Genomic DNA, 22,454 nt, shown 5'->3' with positions numbered 1-22,454 from the left:
CGTTTTGTTGTTTAGAGAACAGATTTGTTTGCTGAATCCCAAGAAAACTAAACTTCTATGTAAATGTTCACCGTAAGTCAATATATGTGGCTGCAGCTATGACTAAAATGTTTAAATGAACTAAAGATTAGTTGAACGTGCGATATTACGTGGTGAAAAAGGTGTGGTAAAGTAAAGATGGTGCTGCATCTTCATCCTGTGATGTGATTTAGCCAAAGATAAGCATCAAATAAGAGTGATTTAATTCAACAATCAGCATGAAACACTTGAATATGAATATCTGTCCTTACAGTCTAATCTCATGGGAAGTCATACAGTTGTAATATATATATATATATATATATATATATATATATAGTAGCCCAGTTGAAATGGGCTGTGTAATAAAGCTCAGGTATTTTTAAAATAAGGGAATAATAGCATGGTTGCGCAGTGGAGCAGTGGTTAGAGCTGTTGCCTTGCAGCAAGAAGGTCCCGGGTTCATTTCCCAGCCTGGGATCTTTCTGCATGGAGTTTGCATGTTCTCCCTGTGCATGCGTGGGTTCTCTCCGGGTACTCCGGCTTCCTCCCACAGTCCAAAAACATGACTGTTAGGTTGATTGGTCTGTCTGAATTGGAGATAGGCGCCAGTCCACCCGCGACCCTACGCGGACAAAGCGGGTTCAGAAAATGGATGGATGGATGGAATAACATCTGAATTAATAGATAAAAATGTGAATAAATTTGAGATTAAAAACAAATTAGTTCATTAAACAGAGACTATTGGTAATTTAAAATGAGACTTAAAAAAACTGCTTCTATTGAATAAAAACTAGAAAAAAAAGTCATTTACTATGCTCCTTGGATGTTACATAAGTTTAGTTAAAATGTACGTGGGTGCAACGTGGCATGTTAAAACCTATCCTTGTGATTATTGTATGTGTCAATCTTGTTCTGTAAAGTTTTACACTGGTTAAGGTTTTGTGTTCTGACCATTGAGTGAGAGTGGGCTGGACTATGGCCCCAACCAGTGCACATGCTTATTTTGTTTACTTGCTCAAAGAGCAAAGGGGCTGTTTGTTTTTTGACCACTACGCACCCAAGCACTGATTCAGGCCTGCAACGTGTTTACAGTTTTAGTCCATTGCTTGAACACACTTTGCAAAACTTGGCTCATGGTGCCAAAACTCCACACACAAGTACGGAAGAACACTGGGAAATAAACCATTCACATCTATGCCACATACAAACTCTGCCATCAAAACTGAACAATCCTTTGTCAAAACCTCACTTTGATGACTAAATGATGCCCACTTCCATATGTCAATACACTCTCATATCTGCGGCAACACACTAGTCTACTTTAAATAAAATACTGCAGTCTTCACTTGTACTGTATTTATTCAGTTACAATTCCAGATGTTTCTCATAATTCCAAAAATAAAATACTGAAAACATTACTGCAATTACATTACAGTAGTGAAATTCATATGACAGGAAATTCAGTTACTGTAAAGCAAAAATAAAACAAACTGAACTTCACACAAAAGAAGTTACATGTATGGATCCTGCCGTCTGTCGGGGTCAAGCCACAGGACCTTGTCCACATCGCAAGCAATATCTTCTCCGGCTAAACATCGGGGAAAAAATCCCCTTGTGTGTCTAATCCATCCCTGAATTGACCTGATTTCAATATCTCTGCAGGCCTGTTCCATTGCTTGTGAAAGTGGCATTCGGGCGTGGGGTTGGCGGTCATATAAGCGCCATCTCCATGCTGAAAAAAACTCCTCTATAGGATTCAAAAATGGGGAGTAAGGGGGCAAGTACACCACTTCAAATCCTTCATGATGAGTAAACCAGTCTTGGACCAGAGCAGCCCGGTGGAAACTAACATTATCCCACACAACAACAAACCTGGGCTGCTCTGGTCTATTCTGTATGACGATGTCATGTAGACCATCAAGAAATGTGAGTATTTCCTGTGAATTGTAGGGGTCCAATTTGGCATGACGGTGCAGTAGCCCTTGAAGGCTAATGGCAGCACACAATGTAATATTTCCTCCACGTTGCCCAGGGACGCGCACAATTGCCCTTCGGCCAATAAGATTACGCCCCCGTCGTCTGTTTTTTGTCAGATTGAATCCAGCCTCATCGATGTAAACACACTCATGAGGCTGAGTAGCTCCATCCACGGCGAGCATTCTCTGCAAGAAAAAGTACATATTACTGTACTTTACAGTACTTTATGGATGGCATTACTCAAAGTACACAACTACACTGATACAGAATTGAACCACCTCATCACACAGGGGCCGGTTTAGCTTTCTGAATATACAGTGTCAATGTGGTACTGATCCAATGGTACAGACTCAGCTATTTGACTGCTCCTCTTTTGTATTGTAAATGTAGAGGACTGAAACACTTACCTGTACGTATTCACATCGAAGTTCCTTCACTCTGGCATTGTTCCTTTGAAATGGAACCCTGTACAGTTGTTTCATTGTAATATGGTGCTTTGTCAAGATGCGTCTAATGGTGGTAATGCATACTGTATTTATATTGCCAAAACTCTGTCTATCTGCAATTATGTGACTCTGTAGCTGGTGGAGACGGATCGCATTTGTTGCCCTGACCATGTCCTCTAATGCAAGTTCTTGTTGTTCAGTAAATAGGCGTTGACGTCCACCGCCAGTAGGTCTTCTGATCATTCTGTAGAAAACAATGCAACCAGTATTTGGAATCGTTTTGTTCTATTTTTCAGCACTATACAAACTGTATTTTACTGCATTTACTGTACTTGTATTACAGTACTGTAAAACATCTCAAGACATGATTATATGTGTCACAACACAAGGAGCCACCCTTCAGTACAGTACTGGTGTAACAGTACATGTACATTACATATACATGTAAGATGAGACAGTACTGTAAATACTCAAGCTACATTACTGTAGTAGAGGAATTGAAGACATACCTGTTTTCCTGTCTGAATGTCCTTATGATGGATGCGACCGTGAAACGGCTAAGATTGGGGTGGACTCTCTGTCCAGCTTCCCTCATGGTCAGACCATGGTTTATGACATGGTCCACCACAGTTGCCCTAATGTCATCAGAAATTATGGTCCTTGCACGGCCTCTTCGTCCACGTCCTCCTCTTGCTCTGCCTCTAGCTCTCCCCCCCTCCATGCTGGAAAGTTCTCCAAAATGGCTTAGCTAAGGCCTTTTTGTAGCTGACTGATTGGTGTTCAGATTTGTTAGTAATTGTTTTCAGGTGTGTGTCTAATTGTTTTCAACGACAGACTGTTTTGTATTTTGAATAGCTGTGTTTTCCCAATGGTACTGCGAGATTTACTTTTTGAACAAAGTGTCTTATGTATGAAATAGTGTGTTGTGAGAAGGAGCAAGTGTGTTGTAGAATTGCAACCAAAGTGCAAAGCAGCACTTTTGTCTAAGGTATGGTTACACTTTGTTTAAGGCAGAGCCACAACAACTTCAAGTTGGGTTCCTTTGGTTTTAGCATCTGTCAATCGTGTTTAAGCAAATGGCTAAAACTGTATTTTGATTATCTTTTTTTCATTCAACTGTAAGTGGCTCATGTCTGTTAAATGTCAATTAAAATGTTCATATCTTATTCTCAAGTAGCCTATTGGGTTTTAGTAAATTCTTGGCAGTGGTAAATGGGTTAAGAAAATTTATTATATTCCTGCTAAGTGGAGGCACCACCATAAATAGAATTAAACATTAGATAAAAACATAAACGTATAAATAATTGTATCTCCTGTGAGCCCTTGTATACGGTAAGCCAGCATAAAACATTCCCAGGGCCCCAGGAGTACTATACCCTAACCAAACTAAAGACTGTCTGTCTAGCTACCTGGCACGGGTGTTACAATGTGTGTGTGTGTGTGTGTGTGTGTGTGTGTGTGTGTGTGTGTGTGTGTGTGTGTGTGTGTGTGTGTGTGTTTGTGTGTCTGACAGAATAATCCGTCCCTCCGCAGAGAGGCTTATCTGCATGTATCTCTTCAGTCACACAGCATCTTTTTTAATGATGGAAATCATGTTTTGTTTATCGGTTTTGTCTAGAAAGTGGGGCTCTGTAGGCAGATAAATAGGGAATGTGTTTATGGTTGTAACACAAGTTTTAATTTAAGCCTTTGAGGTATAATGGTCACTACAGTGGACAGGAACTCAAAATTGTTATTTATTTATTTTTTTGCTATTAAGCACAGCTGTTGAAGACTTTATTGCATTTGAGCCCCTCCGTTTGGACTTCAGTAAGTCAAGCCAACATATTTCATTCCACTGAGGTGGACATGTAATAAATTATTTGTAAATTATTAAATGTTACAAAAAATATTTGTTGAAATTTGTTGCATTAACACCTAAAGATGAATGAAAAAAAATGTAAAAAAAAATCATGGTTGAAGATTTCATAATTCATGCATCAAAGGGTTAAGTCTAATCTTTAAAAAATGATAATATAATTAAAATCATATAATGACTGGGGGTGTAACGACTATCACTTCCAGTCTTTTTGAATCTTTTTTTGGTTCGAATGGTTTAATCAACTCTGAGTTTAATCTGAGAGTGACAATTAAAAATCACACCAACAATAAAAAATGATACTGGAGCAAGAGGTCTTCCTTCAACCTAATACTTATGAATGATTATTTACACTCTGTTGTCATGATGGATCAGAAAAAATGTGTTTCCTAAAATCTGGGTTGTGTTACTCAGAGCTTTTACCGAAGCAGCCTTCTGGAACACACAGCAGCCCAGCTTCACACACCCAGACAAGAAAAGACGAGGTGAATAATCACCAAGACAAAGCTCTAATAAACAGGTAGTAAATGTTAGGAGTTTTATTTGTTGCCTGAAGCAGAGCTTGAATATTTTAAACAAAAGTTTCCAGAGCTGTTAGCAACACTGAGTCAAATTTATGATTTTCATTACAGCAGGCTGCTCACTAAGAGAAGCCTGTATAATGGTGCTTTTGTGTTTGTTTTATCGCTAATGCTACGCCGATGCCCTATTTGGCTTGGAATTAAACATATCAGCATAACTTCCTCACTTTCTGGGTGTGTTCTCTTTTTGGCTGTCTCAGACCTTGAAGTGGAGTTCTCTGACTGGTGTGACGGTTCACAGTCGGACCTCTTTGGGTTTACTTCAGGCAGCTCGGTGTGGCTCTGCAGCCTGCTGCGCTGTGCCACCCTAACGCCTCAGTCAGACTGAGATGGCTCCCCAAGGCAGCGGGGAATCTAATAATTATAGTGGAAGGTGTTGAGTCAGAGGATGAAACATGCTCCTGTAGCCTCAGCTTGTTGACATGGTAGACACTTTTATAACGAAATGAAAGGAGAACTTGAAACAGACAAGAATAAAACTGGATACTTTAGCCTTTTAGAGGCGAGACTGTTGTTTTTCTTTAGTGGGGGCAGCAAAGGGTCCTGAATGAAGACAATGACCTCAGGGCGAGCTTCATCATCCGCCATATTCTGTGTCTCTCTTTTTGAGGAAGTTGATCGAATCTGTGGCTGCAGGGCTATCTGTGTCTGCTGTAGCAGTAACCCCAGAAACCAGTTAGGGATGCTAGGTGAAAAGGGAGTCCTACAGGGCTCTTCTGGCCTGTGGGGAGAAACTTTGTCATCCGGGAGGGGCTTGGAGTAGAGCCGCTGCTCCTCCACTTTGAGAGGAGCTTGGGCAGCTGGTCAGGAGGCCTCCTGGAGGCCTTCATGGTGAGGTTAGAGACCTAAAGGAAGACTCTTTTGGCCTGAAAACACCTCAGGGTTCCCCCAGAGGAGCTGGCCCAAGTGGTGGGAAGATGGAAGTCTGGACCTCTCCGACACAGACAGGCAGAGGAAAATGGTCGGGCGGATGGATGGACAAATTAAATTTACATCCTGCTTTCTACAAACACCTGACGAGAACCGGTTGATATAGAACAGGTTTAGCCACATAGCCTACAAAAAGTATTTAACTTAATTTAAACAAAAGTGTGTCTTGCAGTATGTACGTGTGTGTGTGTGAGTGTGTGTGTGAGTGTGAGTGTGAAGCATGATGCTTGAGAGCTCTGTTAAATGCAGCCATATTGAATTTTGAAGTGAAACTGTTACCACCGTAATGAAACGTCCTGGAATTTTCCATAATATTTTGTTCACTCCGTGGGAAATCCATTGGAAGCTCAACCAAATTAGTTTTGCTGCAATAAATTTAAACATGTTTTCGGTTGGAAATCATCTTAAATAATCGTTGAAACACAAATGAAACAAACTCCTCTGCCGCACGCTCTCAATGTCATGGTGTTATCTGCTGCTTCACTTCACGCGTGTAACACTTGTTCTGTAATCTGGTGTGTGTTTGGGATTAAAGTCTAAGCTTTTATCGCACATCAGTGATCGCTCATCTCACAGGAAAGCATGGTGGAGATGGATTGTCTAGATGGGAGAGCACAGGCATCTGAAACTGAGGGAAAAGCAGAAAAGCGAAGGATTACGGACTAGGATTGACGCGCCTGGCTGAAAAAATCTCACTGCTGCTGATGCGTCGTCCACCTGCAGCTGAAGATAAAAGCAACCAATAGGAAACTTGTGACGTAAGAGCTAAAGAACGTGAAACGTGCTGGGAAATAATGATAACTCTAAATAAAGCCTGGTTTCAGCGTCGGGTGAGGATCACAGCGGACCTGACCTTTAGCTTGACTCTTGCTGAGCATTCAAATAGAATAAAGATGAGTCTTTCTTAAAGGTTTCATTTGAATTGTATAATACGATGAGAGGGACTTCAAAGGTCGACATCAAATTCTCAAGTGCTCTTTATTTATTTATTTATTTATTTATGCCGATTCAACTATTATTCCCAAAACTACACCTGCCTCAAGATACGGTGAAACAAGAAAGAGTCAAAAACAAACATTGCATTTATTAATATTTTTAATGAACACGTTTCAGTATGCAGCTTCCTTCCTGGTAGCCCTGCCAGCTTGTGCTGAGTCACCACACTACAGTGTTTCAGTGTGTGGACTCTATGCTGCCGGCAGGAACACAAATCAAGAAGAAACTCAAATGATTTAGCCTAAAGTGTCTTTTATAAGTTACCAAAATGATAATCATCCCTTTGTAGGTTACATACTCCTGACTTTAAAGTTGTCTTATTTTACCAAATGCAATTATTTAAACCATAAAGCCAGAAGATCACTGTATCTGACGCCATAGTAAACTAGTTAAATCTCTCATTCACTTGTTTACTTATTTTTTATTTTATGTGTCTTTAGCATGAACAAATGAGTCACTCTCTGTAGAAAACAAGCTTTGACGATCCTGTTTCCGGAACTAGAAGTGAGCTGGTGGATTTGGGGGCATGCTTTGGAGTCTTGGGCCTGCGCAGAGCTGTTGCCTTGCAGCAAGAAGGTCCTGGGTTCGCTTCCTGGCCTGGGATCTTTCTGCATGGAGTTTGCATGTTCTCCCTGTGCATGCGTGGGTTCTCTCCGGGTACTCCGGCTTCCTCCCACAGTCCAAAAACGTGACTGTTAGGTTGATTGGTCAGTCTAAATTGTCCTTAGGTGTGTGTGTGTGTGTGTGTGTGTGTGTGTGTGTGCGTGCGTGCGTGCGTGCGTGCGTGCGTGTGCGTGCGCATGCGCGTGCGTGCGTGCGTGCGTGTGTGTGTGTGTGTGTGTGTGTGTGTGTCTCTGTGTTGCCCTGCGATGGACTGGCTCTCTGTCCAGGGTGTACCCCGCCTGATTGCCCGTTGACAGCTGGAGATAGGCACCAGCTCCCCACCCCCACCCCCGCGACCCCACATGGACAAAGCGGGTTCAGAAAATGGGTGGATGGATTTGGAGTCTTGTTCATTATTATTCATGATATGCAAACATCTCACCTCCGATTGGCTAACAGCAAAGACACTCTTCCACAGCATCTGCTTGCTTTGCAACATTGATGTTTTATCTCCACAAATTACACAAGCCTGAAATGGCTCGGTCGTGTTATGAAGCTGCTAATGCTAATGGCTAGCTTCTACCATGAATGTGTGTGTGCATGGGTGAATGACTGTGTTGTAAAGCATCTTGGGGAGGTTCTAGGACTCTAGAAAGTGCTGTATTAAATACAGACCATTTACCATGAATGTTTTTTACAGCATGACGTAGGTCTGTGTGTCTTTTTTTTACTGACCCGAGCGTTTCCCCATCTTTGGTGGCTAATGCAGAAAATAGGTAGCTTAGAAATGTGGAGTTTGCTCTGCAGGTCGGTCTAGACACAGTCCATTGTAGCCTCATTAGGTCTACCATTGGCACAAGCAGTTTTGTTTCTGGCCAATCACATCGCTTTGTGCTTGTTGGGCAGGTTCCTAGCACCGGCTCAGGAACTGCACTCGTTTGAAGCCTCTTTGGCATCATTGGACTATTTAGACATAGGTTTTTCATAGAGACATGAGAAGATAAAGCTACTTAAGTCATTTATTTAAAAAAAGATACATCTGCTTCTGCTCGAATGGTGGTGAACTGCCCTGTTGACTGACATCCGTAGTGGTGAGGACATCAACTGGATGCAGAGACAGTTTGAAAGACAACCATAGACTCTGCCCCTATGAGTGGGTTGTTTCAATGGATCGTAGCCAGGCCATATATTTACATATATAGGAAGTCTTGCCAGGCTAGGAAATAGAGGTAGAAGGCTATTTTCATGACCAGCTCACATGTGACACTCAGAGTGACCGATTGTATTTCAGATACAGTAAGTAAGTTTCTCTTTAAACTTGCTCTCCAAACATCTGCTTCTGCACAGGGGCGGATTAAGGACTGAAGAACATCCGGGGATTAACACACGCACACACACACGCGTGTGCGCACACACGCACACACGTGACACGCACTAGTCAACATCATGTTTGTCTTGTACCACATAATTTTTAATCTGAAGCTACATATTAAGCATATTCAGGGCAGAGTATTGTTCCTGTTAGTGTTTAGTGTGAGATGATAGTAAGTATTCCCTTTCTTTCTCCAACAACTTTACCTGATAGTAAGCTAACTTTAGGCAAACCAGCAGCACAACAAATATTTTCAAATAAGACTCACAAACCTGAGTCAGCACCAGTCTCATCAAAGCTGGGGTTCTGTCGCCGTACTTTTGGTCTAAAAACGTCCTTATGTCCATCTTCACTCATGTGTTTCAGGCAGAGAGTGCAGAAGAAGCCGGCTGCTGAAGGGCTTCTTCAGTGGTGGAGGCTCAGGCAGGCTGTATACAAACTACTGCCAGCTGCTCCCTCTCTGTTGGACTTTGGTACTGCATGTTACTTCTGCGATATAGATCCGGGACTTTCTATGAAACATCTGGGGCTTCAGCCCAAGTAGCCAGGCCTAACCCCGCCCCTGCTTCTGCATGCAGATGAGATCACTTTTACTTTAATAAACAAATATGAATGGACGCATAATCTCCACCTTCTGCCACCCTTTTATCCCTGCTGAGAAATTCAAAATAAATGAATGAAAAGTCAATAAATGGCCTTTTTCTCTTAAATTCCAATAAATTATTATTGCCACAGTTTTAATAGAATGAAAGCACCATACAGGTTGCATTTCTCTTTTGAAGTAAGAAACTTTTTCTTTCGACTCTTCTTCTGAAGACTGGTCACCTGGGTGTTTGAAGCTCAGTCATGCTTTGAGAAATCTGCCCTGTTTTGGATCGCTTTTTTCATGCAGGTCCATCAAATGTCATGAAATACAGCCGAGGCTTTGAGAATTCTCACAGAAAACACGCATTTAACTCTTGGTATATATGTGAGCATTGTTCAGGCATTCTTTTAAAGCTGTTCATCACAAGATTCACTAAATCCGACTGGCTCTGCAAATGGTGACCTTTTGTTCAAAGTAAAACATTGAAACTTCTTTTTTGGGAAGCTCAGAAAAGTAAAAGACATGTTTTTTGATGTGCACCATCCTGTGAGTGAAATGAATAGAAGTTTATTTTCTGGTTCACTGGTCCTGAGTCTTCTGACTCTGCAACCATTTTAAATAAACCTAATTTGTATTTGTTTTAATCCCCATGCTGGTGTGAGCAAACACACAAAGTTTAATTTAGAAGTGTGGCTCGGTGGAGGATAGAAGTAGGATGAGAGGAGATATAAAGACGGCTGACTCCTCAGCGAGGCTCCTAAAGCTTCCTCATTGATCTGGAGATTAACAGAAGCTGAGAACTTCCACTTTAAGACCTGGGCCTGCGAGAGGAAAAGGTAAATTGTAGTTTTAGGTAAAACTGAAATGGCTGCAGTGGCAGAATGCGTTTCCTGTGTGGAGTTTTGTCTGTCTATTATAAGAACAGTCCTCAGAGCAGCTTGACAGAAACTCCTGCAGCTCCCAGAGAAACATGTGTAAACAAGTTCCACTCAGGCATTCCTGCATACTGATTCAAAAATAAGAACACTTTAAGGACTGCAGCATGGATGCATGGACACCAGTATTATTCTCTCGTGTGATTTTGAGTAGATTTGGCTCCCAGTGCAACATCGCTGTTAACTGCATGAGAGGAAAGTCCAGCCTGCTGGTGCAGATGGATGACCTGCATTCATCTGTCAATAACAAGTCTGGTCAAAAGGTAAGTTGGAGTTAGCTTCTCCAGCCGGCTTCAGCAAACCTTTTATTTTTTTTTATTTTTTTTTTTTTGCAGTAAATGCAAATTGCTGTGAATGTGAAAAGAGTGAATCTCTTTAAAAAGAAGATGCCAACCAGTAGAAAACTCTACTTCCTGGTGTAAATGACTAATCAGCTGAACGGGTTTTCCTCCGGCAGGGCCCCTACAAACTTCATGACTCTTAAATTCTACAACATGTATAACAAAATGCTTTCATCTAACTTCCAAAACAGAGTGTTTATATATGTATTAAATTACTGCAGGTGTTGCTTTTTTTTTAAACCAATCAGACATCATCAATCCATAACTGATTTTATTTTTTTCTGGTAGCATGTTGAGTTTTCATTTGTTTTGTTGATTATTAATTGATCATTTATTGGTTGAACCATGTAATATTAACAACTTATTTTTTTTACTGAATTATTTATAGGCTAATGTTAAAATAACAACTATAAAATATAAGGATGTCAGGAAATATCAATACACTGAAATATCTGATACTGAATCAATATTCAAATGCAATATTTTCATAGAGAATTTACGTACAATCATATGTATTTTGTGTGGTGCAATTCAAACTCCACCCACTAGGTGGTAGCAGTTCTGAGGGAACAACAACATCAAAATTGTGCAAAGATCGTCTGGCTTTTAGCATTGGAATATATCTTATCATCTCCTTTCTACTGTGATGAATATTAGATTGACAGATTCTTGCCAATGCACACCTCTAATTAAGTACTTTATCCACTTCATCCAGGTGTTCCCTCCCTAAATATTTCAAAAAGATGGCTTTGTTCGGGTTCACACCTTCACTTTGTTTATACTCATGATTTTATTTTCTACGTTTATCACTGCTATTGTTTTTCTGATGTTTTTATTGGTTAGAGGTAGTTGCCCTGATCTTTATCATGTTGGACAGCGCTTTGTGATTTACATCTGTGGAAGGCGAAATATAAATAAACTTTTACTTACTTACTTACTTCTTACTTACTTACTTACTTACTTACTTTATGACATTATTGAAGTATCACAATAAAACAATCCAAAATGAATTAAATTGGTCCTTGTCATATGCAGATCCCCCACCAGAGGGCAGTAGACATGTGCAAGACTGGATGTAGCAGCGTTTTGATGAAAGTACTAATCTTGATACTTGAGCAGAGCGCTTTAAAGCCAGAAGTGGTTTGATGTGAATTTGCATCAATAGGCAACCGGGGAGCTAAGTCGTGAGATGCTAACGACACAAAAACATAAAAGTTCCACTTAAAGATCAAGTTTGCCAAAAGAATTTGTTGTTTTACTTGTTATTTGTGAAATATGATCGTTACGGAGTTTCACATGCAGGCGTGAAAATAGTCTTCCTCCCCTATTGCCTGCATTAGCTTCCAATAGAAAATAGACAGAGAAATGCTCGGACTAGAAAAGAAGGTCAATTGCACGTCAGGTTGAAAATGGCATTCATGAACTCATCCATCTTGGCTCGTTATTGAAAAAGTTGTTGATTTAGCATCCAGGAGAAAACAAAGCATTTGTCAGCTAGTAAAGCTAATCGTTAGCATCAGCTACTTCACCACATAGCAGAACTCCTCCAGGCTTGTGTTATTAGTGGAGATAAGATAATGTTGCAAAGCAAACAGAGTCAGTGGTAGAGTTGTGTTGCTGTTAGTCAATCAGTGGCGAGATGTTCAAATATCAGGAAAGAAGACTCCAATACGTGTCTTCTGTTTACCTCTGCTAACTTCTAGTTCTTGAAACACCAGCGCCAGAGCTTTTTTTCCCCACAAAGACCATCTCACAAGGAGTTCATTTATTCTAGAGACCACTGCAAATGTGTTGAAAAATGAGTGAACTTGGTCTTTAACATTCTATAATTATGTCTCACATTTGTATGATTAAAATGAAATCCCAGGATGTTAATATTGTGTCCGTATAGCAAACTTCCTGCAGAATGGTTCCGTCTGCACGATTAGCAACACCAGCAGCAGAAAGCTAATCTCTCGCTGCAGGAGAACCAGCCGAGTAAGGAGGTGCGAGGAATGTGTGTGCTGGAACCATAAGTGGCAGAAGGAGAGGAATTAATCACTTCAAAGAAAACCAAAATATGAGCTACACCTGAAGTGGTCACGCATTAAAACTTCTAATCACATTCACCCCTCGCGAGCACAGATTTGACGACGGTTTACCGAGCCGCTAGGAGGAAGTTTGAGTCTAAACAGGAGCTTGTCTCTCTCCTCCAGCTGCCTTTAACAGAGTCTCACAGGGAAGGCGACTAAAACTTTAATTATTGTGGTATTTAAGGAGAGTCTTATTTAGTTCAGCTAAAATACACAACAATAAGCTGAACTCATTTCACACTTTACCTTCTCATTCGTCAGCTGCTGTGCTCTTTTTGCGGTTTATGTAAGAAGCCCTGAGCTGTGTGGGTTATTCTGAACATTGGTAAGATTATATGGAATAATTAAAAGTGATTTACTTCAAAAGGACCAAAATCCAAATCAACAAATAAGGAAAACGAATTCATGTTTGACATTAATCATTTTACACGCCGGTTTATTTTCTAAGTGACAGGGCTGGCTTGTGTAATTAGGGCAGGGAGATAAAACGAGAGAAAATAATTGCTGAAAATGTCAGAAGCTGATCAATATTAGTTCTATCAATAAGCCACAGATTAGATGAGTGATAAACTGCCTCTGATTGGATGACATTATTATTCTGGGATTTGTTTTTGATGGTTAAGAGGAACAAATCTTGTTAGGGTTCATAGCTGACAGCGTGGTTATTTTCAAAAGTTAGTTATTGGGAAAAGCACTTGGGGTGGTTTTAATTTTAAAGGGGACATGTTGTGCAAAACTCCCTTTTTGCAATCAACTGTACCTCCATTTGAGTTTCTAATGGCTCTAGAAACACTTCAGATATGAAAAAACATGCATCCATTTTGTCTGCTGGAAGAGCAGTGGCTTTACTTCGAGCCCCTTGCAGATATGAGCTTCTCAGCTTATAGCAACCCGAGCGTGGGATAGGTGGGCGCGGCCAGCTCCAGTTTGTTTTCTTAAAACAGCAGAGCCCTGAAAACAGCTCATTCTGGAAGGTACTGGAAATGTCAAGAACAAAACTAATTAAAACCACTTTATTTGAAAGGGATCTGGTGCAAGCACCTTTTGAACATGTTTTGAATCGACCATTGAATAATTATAACTGAAAGCCATACTATGCAACTTTTTCATATTTTTCAATAATTTTCTTGAGCCAGTATGAGCCAAAATTTACATGGTTAATGACATATCGCTCTGACCCCCACCGCGTGTGGCCAGAATATCGCACTTGCAACTTTAGAGTGCCGGTCCGGTCCTTGTTGGGCTTAGAAAAGTGGAGCTGACATGCTAGCACTGCAGTCTGCTTCCTGCTTCATGAACACAGCAGATTTGAAAGATTTAGTGATGAATAACTCCTGTAGACACTAATGAAGGCTGTGGAGACATTTCAGCAGTTAGATTAAGATATAAAAAGAAATGCACAGTGGTTTCACCACATAGAATTAACAATGGACACTAGGGGGTGCTAAAAGCATGCAAAACCACAAAGTGCGCCTTTAAGAAAAAACAAGTCCCCTTAAAATGAAAGAAAAGAAAATAAGAGTTCTCATTCTACATGCAGTCACACTTGTCCCAAAAAAACAGGAGCTGGTGAGGGATTTCTGGTGACACATCACAAGACTGAACATAAATCACACCACCAGCAGGGAGTCAAAGGAACGAAGCAGCGGCACTGCCACGTGAATTTGATTCATGAGAAAGAAAAAAAACTATAGACAACAAATTCTGTCAGGTGTTTATTCTGCCAGGATCCTGCCAGAAAGTTGTCAACATTCAAGTCTTTGGGCGTGTGCAAGGCTCATTCAGGCAGGGCTTTGCACGAGAGACTGATGGGTGACGGGTACAGATAACAAAACACATTTTACGTTAAATCCCCACATAATTGCTGTTTTGATATTGCGGGTCAGCACAGTTGTGGATTAGTCCTCCAACAACTGTGCAACAGTATGTAACCGGGCTAAAAATAGAACGAAACATCCATCTCTTATTCACACCGTTTGCAGCTTGCTCACTTTCTTTCCCCCCCTCCTTTCCTCCCCTGCTTTTCTCACACATCCAAAATCGCAGCCTTGCAGCACAAGCTTCAAAGAGCATAGATAAGTTGGGTATAGCGCACGATCGACCGTGATTCATCACAGCGCACACACACACACACACACACACACACAACGCTAATGTCATTTTCACACAACCAGAGAGCTGGCGTTTAGTTTTGAGCCACCCTCACCTGGACTGATTAGAGGCAACACACAGCTAAATGCCACAACCTTGACCAAGTTTGGTCATAGTCAGGGAGAAGGAGCAGGAGATGAGAACCAGAAGAATCAATTTGTTCTCTCTGAACTTCTATTTGTGATTATAATAATTTAATTATACCAATTTAAAGAATACCCAATTCTGTTTCTGTTCTGCACTTTAAAACAAATGTAACAACAACAAAAATAGGGACCGTTTTCTTGTTGCCTAACAGAAACCATAAAGCAGGTTATTATTTATTCATGAATAAACAGTAAAATAAGAAACTGTACGAGCTCGGTCAAGTCCAAAAACAAGCCTCATAATGTGTTTTAGCACAAATAAGAAAAGGCAAGAAAACAAAACCAATGAACTTGCTGGGCAGACACCAGTATAAGTCTACTCCAAACCAACAAACTCATTTAAATTATGCTGGATACTAAATAACAAATGGCTGAAGGTTGAGTACTTTGGATCAAGACATCACAGCACCTCTAGACACTTTCCTCAAATGTATAAAAATTCACTGTGAGCTCCAATCCAGAGACATAAACAGCGAGATTAAAGTTTTAGCAAATGGAACTGGATCAGAACGAGCCGCCATCCTCTCAAAATGCAGGAAATGATCCCAACATGAATCAAATTTACCGCGGTTTTGTCCGACAGAATGTAAACCCTCAGTCATGTTTTAGTTTCACGGATCAGATATAAAAATGATCCCATCTTTACCAGGTTCTTAAATTGTTTATGACTAACCTCAAGTCTACAAACACAAACAACAGAATCAGCCATGACATTAATTATTAAATGAAAATGAGGCCAAAATGGAAAAACCTGGGAGTTTCTATAGGAATTGAAGGGTAAAATATCAGCCAGGAGCTGCTGATCAAATACGCATACTTGTTCTGATTATCAGCAAATTAAACCACTTTTATATGAGCATGAGTGGGCATGCTGGTGTGGAGCACACAGGTGTGTGTTAACACCGTCTCAAGGAGGGAAGACAGCACCAATGACCTTTAAGGTGCAACTGCTGCTACAGAATATTCCTGTGAAAGGGTAAAGGTCAAACTGAAGCTCAGTAGACAAAGATTATCCACAGGGAGGAAACATTTATGTCAGATGCCGGTCTTTTCAGGAATTGAAGGTACAATACCATTCAAAAGCTAAGTTAAAGACTCAACAGGTGTTTGGAGGTTAAAGGTTAAATTCCCTGACATCATAATCAGAAAAAGACAAGTTTGGCTTGTTTGGAAGAGTAGCAGGAAAAAATATCTTCTCTCTAAGAACATGGCAGCACATCTTAAATTTGTAAAGTTGCGTCTGAACAAAGATTTCTGAAACAGTTCTTCCGACCTTATACCAACCCCCAGCATGGCAGAGGAAGTGTAGTGATTTGAGCTTGTTCTGCAGCCACATGACCTGGGGTTTCATTTATCAAACATGGCGTAGAATCCTTACTAAAACCGTACTTAAGCTCAGCAAAAATATGTACTCACGCCAAGCAGGTTTGTGATCTATCAAACATGGAGTACGCACAGCTGCACGCAATCTCTGCTTCATAAATCGGAGACTAACGAGAATGTTTCTCAGCTGCATTTTTGTCACATCCCGCCCTCACCACGCCCACTTACTGCCATAAATAGTCAGTGCAAAGTGCCTTGTGGACCTCATGCATATACATAAGCCGGCTGTTGCAGCGCTCCGCCAATGACAATGGCTACCGTAGATCAAGGCAGATCAAGGAAGCGCAATTTCACAGAAGCAGAAATTGAGGTACTTGTGGGTGAGGTGGAGAAATGAAAGGAAATACTTTTGCAAAACAAATAAGAGAAAATCCATGGAGTGGCACAGCGTTGCTGAAGCCGTCAATGTTGTGAATTCCTCAGAGAGATCTGTGGCGGATATTAAAAAAAATGGTCCAATCAGGATTCAATCCCCAGACTCCAAGGAGAAAGTCACATGCGCTAACTGGTCAGCCAAACGGAGATCTCCCCTGTACAAGTAGCCAGGACGCATCATCAATCAGGTCACAGTGACAGGACACACACACTGTCACAGACTCGTGACATTGTGTCTCATTCTGTCCCCCTGCTGATATTCTGCATTCCGTATTCTGCACTTCAGGCTATGTGTGTGTGTCGTGTGCTCGTGTGTGTGTGTGTGTGTGTGTGTGTGTGTGTGTGTGTGTGTGTGTGCACGCATGTGTATCTACGCGCGCGTGTGTGTGCATGTGTGGGGGGTCTTGTTCTGTGTGAAAACAAAGCAGTACAAGTGATAACGCTGCTGGATTCATAATTTTATCCTTCTCAGCAGCAGCACTGCAGGTGCTCTCCATGTCCAAAATGAGCATAAGCCAGGTCCTTCACTTAAAGTTGCGCACATTTTTCTGCTAAGTTTTCTTTCATAAATCCCAAAGTTTGCGTGGAAAGTTGCGTACGCAGTTTTCCTACCCTGTTTTGTGCGTAAGCAAGCTTGATAAATGAGGCCCCTGGGCACTATGGGTTTAAAATTCTAATCAAAATAGCGGGTTGACACCAGAATAGCTGACAAAGACAAGAATGGTGCTCTAGTCAGTGGAGTGTCCAGATCTTTTAAAATGGGGTGGCCCAGATGAGGCACTACTTTGTGCATGGGTGACACCAATTGTTATGCTTTTTCTTTTTTACCCCAAGCCTTTTGTGGACAATGAAAATACTATTTAAAAGGAATTCAGTGTGGTGACACATGGGGTGGCCATTCAGATTCCAAGGGTGGCATGTGCCACCCCAGGCCACTCCCTGGACACGCCCCTGGCTCTAGTCCAGTTTGATTCCAGTTATCAACCTTACTTTAAGTGGATATTCCACCCCTAAGGGAAATGTAATCAGCTGATATATTTCCAGAGTTAGATAAGTGGGAAAAGGCATTTCTGTAACCAGCCCAGTCATCTGCCTTATCTGGCAGTATTCCATTGGCTTTAGCTTAGCTTAAACAATATAAGTGAATGGTAACAGCTGGCATTTTGTGTGAGAAAGTCATGAAAATTACTGAATAATGATTTTCCTCCTTCTTGGTGACCCCAATAATCAGATTAAAATATTTTGGGGGTGCCGTATCTAATAATTGTGCCTTGCAGCGATGGTTTACAGCGGCGTTTTGTTGTAATGTCATCCCAAGTCTAAGTCGACTCCTGCAGTTCCTTCATGCCACTTGTTATTTTCATTTGCAGTCGATGTGATTATCGAGGTCACCAATGAAAATGTGTTTCATTATTAAGTCATTTTCATGACTTTTTCAGTGGAAATGCTAGCTGTTACCATTCACTTACATTGTTTATGCTAAAATAAAGCTAACAGAATACTGAAAGATTAGGAGTATCACTGGGCTGGTCACAAAATGCTTTTTCCCGTTTTCTAACCCCTGTAAATATAGCAGCAGACTAACTTACACTTACAGGTAGAATCTTCATTTTGGAGAACTGTCTACAAAGGTTCTTTAAGAAACAAAGACATCACAACATCCGTTTTGTGTTTTCTGAAAGGTGAATCACTCCAAAACCTGTTAAAGACTGGATCGCTGTTATTCTTTACTGATGAATAAATAGAGGGTGTTGCTTCTTTCCCACCATGAACTATAATAAATATTTAATTCATGCAGCAGCTCATATTTTGACAACCAGGTGGATAAAAATATCCACGTCTGGGTACAAAATGTAGTCAACTGACAACATTCCTGCGCCCCCACAAATAAAAATCAAAGATCCTATTTTACCGGATTATATCACTCAGCTTTTATTGCATCTAATTATTTCATGCTACCAGTCATTTCCCCTGCTGATGAGACCTGTGGCACGTGCAGCCAGACTGGCATCAAAGGGGTGGAGGAAAGTGAGATACGATCCTGCAGAGCCACATGTTCACACACATGTTCACACCTGACATCTCTCTCACAGCCCATCAGTGTTAACACACTGGCGAGCCACACCGCATCACTGTCCAGCTGCAGCACAAACATAAAAGCACAACAGTGCCAGAGCAGAATGTGATGCTTCTTTTTAATATCATCTATTTTCCACACGTTAAAACACTGTTTCCCAAGTAAACACCTCCATTACATAACAACGTTGCATTTATTTTCATTTGAAATAATCTATTAAGAACAATTTATTAATTCTAAATGGCAGAAATCACATCTCTAATTTCAACTAATTCTAGATTAACTTTACTTACTGGCTTGCATGAGTTGACCCTGACGCCCAAACACCTGGGAGAAAGGGCTCCGACTACAGGTGAGTGTCTCCTCCATGGCTCAGAGGGGATCGGTGCTCCTCTCAGCAGGGAAAGTGAACCGAGGGTCAGCCTCCAAGTGCGAAGTGGACTGGTTTCTACACCGGAGCAGACTTGTCTTTCTCCACTCTCTCTGCTTTTGCCTTTGATAACTCTTCACCACCTCTCCCACGCCTTTCCTGGCAACGTCGTTTACCTTCAACCGTCGTCTCTTGGCTGACAGCAGATCAGTGCCTGGAACGCCGTCAGAGCTGCTTCTTCACCTCAGCTGATGGGAGATCTGTGTGCCGAGGCTGCTCTCAGCCTGCTCATTAGTGCTCCAGTGTGGCGCTGCTTCAGATGGAGAGCGCAGCATGAACAAAGCAAGAGAGAGGGGATAGATAGAGCAATGAGAAAGAGACGCCTGCTGCAGAGGAAAGACAGACTCTCAACCCCCCTGTTAAAGTCAGATCAGAGAGGACTGTGTGTGTATGTAAATGTGTGTACATAACCAACATCGTGTACCTTCTAGTGTGGTTTGCTCCCTTTTTTAGAACTCTGACTCCTCTGTGATGGTTTAAAAAGTATAAAAGACAGGGTAGATAAGTGTGATCCTATTTGTCTTGGAAAGAAAATAAACCAAATTAGACTAGTTCAAGTACTGGGACTGAATTTGCACTGAGAATTCATTGCAGCACATTCTGAGCTTTAATTTGATGCACCATCGAATGAGTTTTTGAGTGTTAAACGTCTGACGGTGAGCTGCAAAACCCTTTCTTTTATCCCCGTTTGTCCCTGCAGATCTACACTTGAGGATTTTCTCCCAGAAATAGAGAAGACTGTGTCTCCGTGTGTCTCATTCACAAACTGTCAGGTGCATGCAGGTTTAACATCATGGGTTGCTTGCGAGCAGGAAAAGAAATCATATTTTTTAAAGTGTCACTTCCACGAGTTGCTCTCAAAGCAAAACGCGGAATCTGGAGAGCAGAGTCGACCGAATCAGTTTCAAAGTAAAGGGGCCATTGGATCATTAAAAATGGATTCACATGCTTTATTAATGCCCTCGTTACAATGTCTGCTCTGCTCCCACATGAACAGCGGTGCATTTTCAATTCAAGGGTTTCAGCCCTTTGGAATTTCAAGTTGGTTTTGTTGCTTAACACCCTCGGTGGTGAAGAAGGTGAATAAGCTGCACTGCAGCACTGACATGTGAAACTGCTCAGTCATCGTTGGTCAATATCATGCATGTTTATCAGAAAAATAGATTTCTATCTGCTTTTAATTTAGGTCATAGCTAAAGTTTATTTCTCTTCATGGGAGCTAAAACACAGCTTGGCTATAAAATGAAGTCAGAAGGATGTGCTGGTAAAAATGGTTCCATTATAAATGGGTACGAGTACAGCTGGTGGTACTCAGAATACATTTTGGGATCAACTATTTACACATTAAATAAAAAGCTAATTAATCACCATAAACTCAACTGTGATGTAAGGCTTCAAGGCAAAAAGATGAACGGTTCATGCTTGGCTCTGATTGAAAACCACTCCAAGCATAAGTGCAGGTGGAGAAATTTTTCTATAACGCGTGTGGAGCACAAGGATCGGGACACTGCTTTCACCCATGAAGGTCCAGCTGCATGTGACATCACATATTCTTTTGCCAATGGCGGTTCTAGGGGTGCCACCACAGGGGCATTGGCCCCTGCTGAAATCTGATTGCCCCCCCTAAGTGGCCCTGTCCTGTCCCTCATCTGTCCTTATATGATGATTAGATTATCAGTAATGTGGCCCCTTGATGGCCCCATGCCCAGAAAAATCCTAAATCCACCACTGCACTATAAGGTCACTTCAGGGTGACTGTCCACATCAGATTCTGATGGTGTCGTTTTTGCTAAATCATTGAAAGGGCAGTTTTCAAGCAGATCACAGAATACCTCTCACATAACTGTCTGCTTGACCCTTACCAATCTGGGTTCAAAAAGGGCCACTCCACTGAAACTGCTCTGTTAGCAGTGAAGGAATCCTTAAAAGAAGCTAGAGCGACTGCCAGATCCTCAGTGCTTATCCTGCTCGACTTATCGGCAGCATTTGACACTGTCAACCATGGCTTCCTTTTGTCCACACTCTCTAGCATGGGCATCAAAGAGAAAGCACATGCCTGCTTTGAATCGTACCTCACAGGACGATCATTCAGTGTATCTTGGCTTGGACAATCCTCTACCATGCACCATCTTGCCACAGGATTCCCCCAGGGCTCTGTACTAGGACCTCTTCTCTTTGCCATATACACCACCTCACTGGGTGAGATCATTCGATCACATGGCTTCTCCTACCACTGCTATGCAGACGACACCCAGCTCTATCTGTCATTTCCACCGGACGACCACACTGTCTCTGCACGAATATCGAACTGTCTCTCTGACATATCAAAATGGATGAAATCCCACCATCTCCAACTCAACCTCTCTAAAACTGATCTACTTGTCATCCCAGCAAAACCATCCATACAGCACAATATCTCAATCCAAAATGACTTCTTATCTCTGGCTCCTTCAAAGGCAGTTCGAAATCTGGGTGTTGTGATTGATGAACACCTGACCTTTAAAGATCATGTTGCCTCTGTTGCTCGTTCATGCCGCTTTGTGCTGTATAACATACGAAAGATCAGACCATACCTAACACAACATGCCACCCAGCTCCTGGTGCAATCTACTGTCATCTCCCGCCTCGATTACTGCAATGCCCTTCTAACTGGTCTTCCAGCCTGTACTGTGAGACATCTTCATATGGTCCAGAACGCAGCGGCGTGTCTGGTCTTCAATCAGCCAAAAAGAGCACACGTCACCCCTCTGTTCATTGAGCTCCACTGGCTACCGCTAGCAGCACGCATCAAATTCAAATTGTTAACACCAGCATACAAAGTCCGAGATGGTACGGCTCCCATCTACCTGAATCCTCTTGCAAAGGCTTACGTCTCGGCCCGGCGGCTCCGGTCATCACAGGATCATCGGCTAGCAGTGCCTACACCACGCTCAGGACAATCCAGACTCTTCTCAGGCATCGTTCCACAAATGTTGAATGACCTACCAAGCACTACCAGAACAGGGGCTTCATTTTCAATTTTCAAGAAACTCCTGAAGACCCTGCTCTTCAGAGAGCATCTTCTTAACTAGCACCTTGCCTGCACCCGTCCCCCCTCTCTACTGTCCACTCCTTGTTCCCTACTCTCCATGACTGATGTCAAGTTGTTGTTATTGTTGTTGTTAGCCTCAAGGG

At 41.7% G+C, this 22,454-nt stretch overlaps 1 protein-coding gene across 3 annotated transcripts in view; it reads right to left on the bottom strand.

Annotated features, from left to right (window-relative positions):
- The window catches only part of LOC107390709 (kazrin), a 226,607-nt gene extending 207,050 nt beyond the window's left edge, over window positions 1-19,557 (bottom strand). Inside the window, exon 1 of one of the 3 annotated variants that reach the window (XM_054746359.2) lies at window positions 19,144-19,557. In XM_054746359.2, the coding sequence (XP_054602334.2) occupies window positions 19,144-19,219 (76 nt within the window). In that variant the 5' untranslated portion in view covers window positions 19,220-19,557. The remainder of the gene's footprint in view (window positions 1-19,143) is intronic. The other 2 variants (XM_015967571.3, XM_015967572.3) reach the window with 2 other exon arrangements.
- Between the last annotated feature and the right edge of the window lie 2,897 nt (window positions 19,558-22,454).

Source organism: Nothobranchius furzeri, chromosome 15 (assembly GCF_043380555.1).
Source record: "Nothobranchius furzeri strain GRZ-AD chromosome 15, NfurGRZ-RIMD1, whole genome shotgun sequence".
Lineage (NCBI taxonomy): Eukaryota > Metazoa > Chordata > Actinopteri > Cyprinodontiformes > Nothobranchiidae > Nothobranchius > Nothobranchius furzeri.
This window is presented reverse-complemented; position numbering and strand designations above follow the sequence as displayed.